Genomic DNA, 6,000 nt, shown 5'->3' with positions numbered 1-6,000 from the left:
CTTCGTGCAGATGGTTCTTGTCTTGCAAACGTCCGCATCTGTTGACTCAGGGATCGATACGTGGCTGCACGATCCGTTACAGCCATGCGGATAAGATGCCTGTCATCTTGACTGCTAGTGATACGAGGCCGTTGGGGTCCAGCAGGGCGTTCCGTATTATCCTCCTGAATCCACCGATTCCATATTCTGCTAACAGTCATTGGATCTCGACCAATGCGAGCAGCAATGTCGCTAAACGACAAACCGCAACGGCGATAGGCTACAATCGCACCTTTATCAAAGTCGGAAACGTGATGGTACGCATTTCTCCTCCTTACACGAGGCATCACAACAATGTTTCACCAGGCAACGCCGGTCAGTTGCTGTTTGTGTATGAGGAATCGGTTGGAAACTTTCCTCATGTGAGCACGATGTAGGTATCGCCACCGGCGCCAACCTTGTGTGAATGCTCTGAAAAGCTAATCATTTGCATATCACAGCATCTACTTCCTCTCGGTTGAATTTCGCATCTGTAGTACGTCATCTTCGTGGTGTAGCAATTTTAATGGCCAGTAGTATATTGCCCATCTAGATGAATCAATAATTATATGAAAGCGTGGTGTCTGTTCTTTGGAACATGTCCGTAAGAAGAGACACCACGCATTTGTACAAACAATTGAAGCGCACAGTTAACGTTGGCCCACTCGTTGGTTATTAATATTCAACGTTGATAACTTATTACGTCGGCCAGCCTTAGTTACGTGATGGCGCTAGTGTTTACAGTGTGTGTGTGTGTGTGTGTGTGTGTGTGTGTGTGTAGCCGGCCGGGTGGCCGAGCGGTTCTAGGCGCTACAGTCTGGAACCGCACGACCGCTACGGACGCAGGTTCGAATCCTGCCTCGGGCATGGATGTGTGTGATGTCCTTAGGTTAATTAGGTTAAAGTAGTTGTAAGTTATAGGGGACTGATGACCTCAACAGTTAAGTCCTATAGTGCTCAGAGTCATTTGAACCTTTGTGTGTGTGTGTGTTTCCTTGAAAATAACAGGTGTTCATTTGTCGAAGTATGTGTGGTTGTCGAAGACGTCAGCCGGAAGTATAATCTGAATTTCTTGTATTTAAGGCAAGTAAGCAAGCTCTCCTGCTAGGTCGCAAAAGCGATTTCGAGTCCAGGAGCGACGATCTCTAGGGTGAAATGCGAGGCAGTTGGAGAGCCCTCGTCGGTACGGCTCGATCTCAAGGCGATGACAGCGCCACGTGGTGGTGGCAGGGTCGCCACCGCCACCGCCGCCGCCGCTGCTGCCGCCGCCAGGTGTCGAGGGCGTGGGCGTCTGCCGGCGTGTATAAAATACGCTTCAATTAGGCATCCCCGCTGGTTAATGAGCACGCAGCGCCGCTAATGAACCCATAAAGCATCGGCGCGCCGCGATCGGCGCCCAGATTGGCCCGGCCAGCCGTACGGCGGCGGCGGTCACTCGGCAGATAGCAGCACGCGAGCCCAGAGCGGGGCGCCGCTACGTTTTTGTCGTGTCGCCCCGCACTGTTAATGCGCCGGTTCTTACACGCCTCCGACTAACGAGTACAGATTGCAGCGCGCGTACTGGCCGCTCCGATGGGAGGCCGCGATGCCCGCGCCCGCCAGGTACCGACCGCATAGTATTTCTTCTTGACTCCTGAGCACTCCTGCTACAGATTATCTCTGCTCTCCCTCTCGCTCTGCCTTGCCCCCCCCCTCTTCCCGCCACCAAAAGCACCCACTACCTGCCCCTCCCCCTCCTACCCAGCGTATGTGTTAGCGTGTGTCGAGGCAGGTGTGTGGGGGCTGAACGTCACGCCAGCCGCGGCGATCCCAGATAAGGACGGCACATTACGCGGCGGCTTCTCGGCTGGCGGCTTACGAGCTGAGCCGGCAGATACGGCTCGCCGAGCAGCGCGTCACCGCCGCCTGTCCGCTGGTCGGTGTCGCGGCCGTATCTGACAGCCCGCCGCGGGTAATGGTCAGCGCAGATGAACAGCCGCGGCGGCCGACGGCCGGATTAGTATGTAGAGAGCCGCCACGTCCCGCGCTGCGATAGAAAAGACTTAATCCAGAGCTCTCACTCCCGGGTGTCTTCTTTTGTGTCTCTCTGGCAGCCTCGTGTCCGGTATATCAAAAGCTCGGACGTTTCTTAAACACCGAGTGACGCAAGACTGTAGGTTTGGCTTAGGTACACATTAACAGGATTTGGGTGGGTGCAGTTGACAAGTCAGACGTGTGTGTCACTGGAGATCAGTGTTGCTCTGTCAGACACGTTAGTTTGACCTCAGAAATGCGTATAATCCTAATCTACATGAATACTGAAGTGGACGTTTCCAGCGTTGCTCTCTCCTCACATATGTACTCAACCGGGCAGCAACGATGTTATCATCAACGAATAACATCCACTGCTGTACAGAAAAGAGTCTCATAACTTTGTCATGTAACATTTTCTTCCACCTTCGCCATCGACGTTCCTTGCGCGTTACTCAATGTCATTTACTCACCTCGCATTCGGTCGTCGTCTTAGAATTCACTAAAAACTTAATTCTGCATAAATCTGGCTACGCGACACTCGAAACTCCTTTCCATTTTAATTATACGCTGAGGTGACAAATTTCGTGAGATACCTCCCACGACGTAGTGCAGCAACTCGATGTAGCATGCACCTAACAAGTGACCTGCAAAAATAATTAGCCATGCTGCCTCTACAGCCGTCCATTCGCGCGAAAGTGTTTTCAGTGCAGCATTTTGTGCAGTAACTGACCTCTCGGTTATGTCCCGTAGATGTTCGACAGTATTCACGTGGCGCGATCTGGGTGGCCATATCATTCTTTTAAATAGTCCGGAATGTTTTCCAAACCAATCGCGAACAGTTGTGGCCCAGTGTCATGGCGCATTGTCATCCATAAAAATTCCATCACTGTTTTTCTCCAAATGGTCTCCAAGTCTCCATACATTTACGGTCAATGGCGGGTACAGATAGACCAGAGCAGTCAGTTCATTCTACAAACAGCAAAAAAAGTTTTGCTTAGCCCCGCTTCACAGAACTACTGAAGACAGACGTTGACTGTGGATATTGCATCCCAGACACTGTCACTTGACTGTTCAAAACTGTCACTAAAACCGGCCAAAGATGTAAACAACCATGAATGAGCAGCGCCTATTAGACGGAGGAACCGGCCGCGGTGGTCGAGTGGTTCTAGGCGCTTAAGTGTGGAACCACGCGGCTGCCACGGTCGCAGGTTCGAATCCTGCCTCGGGCATGGATGTGTGTTATGTCCTTAGCTAGGTTTAAGTCTACGGGACTGATGACCTCAGATATTAAGTCCCATAGTGCTTAGCCATTTGTGCCATTTGAAGACGGAGGGAGTCCGACAGCCGATCAGTTCCAGCCTTTCCACCAAGAAGGAGGTACACGGCTCGTGTTGTCTGTAGATACCTAGACGATCAGTACCGCGGTTCGATCGCATGCTCGTTGTTACTTTGTGCCAGGAAGGGCTTACAAGAAGGGAAGTGTTCAAGCGTCTCGGAGCGAACCAAACCAATGTTGTTCGGACATGGAGGAGATACAGAGAGACAGGAACTGTCGATGACATGGCACGCTCAGGCCGCCCAAGGGCTACTACTGCAGTGGATGGCCGCAACCTACGGATTATGGCTCATAGGAACCCTGACAGCAACGCCACCATGTTGAATAATGCTTTTCGTGCAGCTACAAGACGTCGTGTTACGACTCAAACTATGCGTCGTGGGCTGCATGATGCGCAAGTTCACTCCCGACATCCATGGCGAGGTATATCTTTGCAACCACCATACCATGCTGAGCGGTACAGATGGCCAAACAACATGCCGAATGGACCGCTCAGGATTGGCATCGCGTTCTCTTCACCGATGAGTGTCGCATATGCCTTCAACCAGACAATCGTCGGAGACGTGTTTGGAGGCAACCCGGTCAGGCCGAACGCCTTAGACACACTGTATAGCGAGGGCAGCAAGGTGAAGGTTCCCTGCAGTTTTGGGGTGGCATTATGTGCGGCCGACGTACGACGCTGACGGTCATGAAAGGCTCCGCAACGATACGTGAATGCCATTCTCCGACCGATAGTGCCACCATATCGGCAGCGTATTGGCGAGGCATTCGTCTTTGTGGACTTCAATTCGCGCCTCCATCGTGCGCATCTTGTGAATGACTTTCTTCAGGATAACGACATCGCTCGACTAAAGTGGCCAGCATGTTCTCCAGACATGAACCCTGTCTAACATGCCTGGGATAGATTGAAAATGACTGTTTATGGACGACGTGACCCACCAACCACTCTGAGGGATTTACGCCGAATCGCCGTTGAGGAGTGGGACAATCTGGACCAACAGTGCCTTGATGAACTTGTGGATAGTATTCCACGACGAATGCAGGCATGCATCAAAGCAAGAGGACGTGCTACTGGGTATTACAGGTACCGGTGTGTACAGCAATCTGGACCACCACGTCTGAAGGTCTCGCTGTATGGTGGTACAACACGCGATGTGTGATTTTCATCAGCAATAAAAAGGGCGGAAATGATATTTCTGTTGACCTCTATTCTAATTTTCTACACAGGCTCCGGAACTCTCTGAACCGAAGTGATGCAAAACTTTTTTTGATGTGTGTATGTTAACACAGCCCATATTGCTATGGAGGCACCACCAGCTTGGACAATGTCTTGTAGACAGTTGGGTCGTGGGGTCGGCGCCACAGTCGAACCCTACAATCACCTGTTACCAATTGAAATCGGTATTCAACTGTGGAGGTCACGGTTTTCCAGTCTTCTGGGACGCAACCGATACGGTCACGAGCCCAGGTGAGGCGCCACGGGCGATGTCGTGCTGTTAGTAGAGGCACTCGCGTCGGTCGTCTGCTGCCATAGCCCATTAACTTCAAATTTCCCCGCACTGTCCCTACGGATACGATCGTCTAGATCCCACATTGATTTTCGCGGTATTTCACGCTGTGTTTCTTGTAAGTTAGTACTAACAGTTCGATGCAAACACTGCTGCACTTGAGCTTTAAGTGAAGGCCGTCGATTACTGCGTTTCCGTGATGCGAGGTAACACGTGAAATTTGTTATTCTCGGCACACTGCTGAGAGTGTGTATCTCGGAATGTTGAATCGCCTAACGATTTCCGAAATGGAATGTCCCATGCGTCTAGCCCCAACTACCATTCCACGTTCGAAGACTGTTGATTCCCGTCATGGGGCTACAATCACGTTGAACAATTTTTCACGTGAATCACGTGAGTACAAATGACAGTTCTCAACGCACTGCTATTTTACACCTTGTGTATGCAATACTATCGCCAGGTCCATATATGCAATTCTTGTCGTCTCATTGTATACCGGTGGCCATTAAAAATACAATATAATGAAGGCGACATACAACAAAAGTCAAACTGGCATGAAGTGCACTACACCCTGGAATTGCAAGGAGTCAGCATGTCAGTGCACCGCAAAAAGCTGGCAGGTGTAGCGCCACCTACATTCTGTATATACAGAAACATTACACCGTAGGTTGTTCATTCAGAAATGGTGTTTTAATGTTGGTTGTTTGAGTGTTACGCCTCCTAAAAGAAGGAGAAGCGTTTATCAGGAAGTGTAGGAGATCGACAACGAGGATCGTAGCCTATCATGACTGCGTGTTATGGTTTCGCGATATTGCTGCATGTGTTGATCAGGATTCCAAAACTGTCTTGTGAATATGGAATCGATGGATTCATGAGGATCATTCTTACTACCAGGCAGGAGGTCAACGACCTCACGCGACTATCGCCCGAGAGGACAGACACATTATTCGCTGGACATGCAGGATTAAACAGTCACGTCACGCACCTTGGGTCAAAATGGTGATGTTTCCAGCAAGGCAAGAATCCACAAGGACAATTCGGCGACGTCTGGAGAACTACGGTCTGTCAGCACGGTGACAATCGTTGCTTTCCTTGAGGCGCCACCCTAGATAGATGCGCTGACGG

At 50.7% G+C, this 6,000-nt stretch overlaps 1 protein-coding gene across 1 annotated transcript in view; it reads left to right on the top strand.

The window, feature by feature from the left end:
* Positions 1-1,222: 1,222 nt before the first annotated feature.
* LOC124613591 overlaps positions 1,223-6,000 on the top strand; it is a 60,783-nt gene continuing 56,005 nt past the window's right edge. The window contains exons 1-3 of the mRNA XM_047142307.1: positions 1,223-1,290; positions 1,370-1,532; positions 1,832-2,017. Coding sequence (XP_046998263.1) covers positions 1,223-1,290; positions 1,370-1,532; positions 1,832-2,017 — 417 coding nt within the window. The remainder of the gene's footprint in view (positions 1,291-1,369; positions 1,533-1,831; positions 2,018-6,000) is intronic.

This window comes from Schistocerca americana, chromosome 4 (assembly GCF_021461395.2).
Source record: "Schistocerca americana isolate TAMUIC-IGC-003095 chromosome 4, iqSchAmer2.1, whole genome shotgun sequence".
Taxonomy (NCBI): domain Eukaryota; kingdom Metazoa; phylum Arthropoda; class Insecta; order Orthoptera; family Acrididae; genus Schistocerca; species Schistocerca americana.
This window is presented reverse-complemented; position numbering and strand designations above follow the sequence as displayed.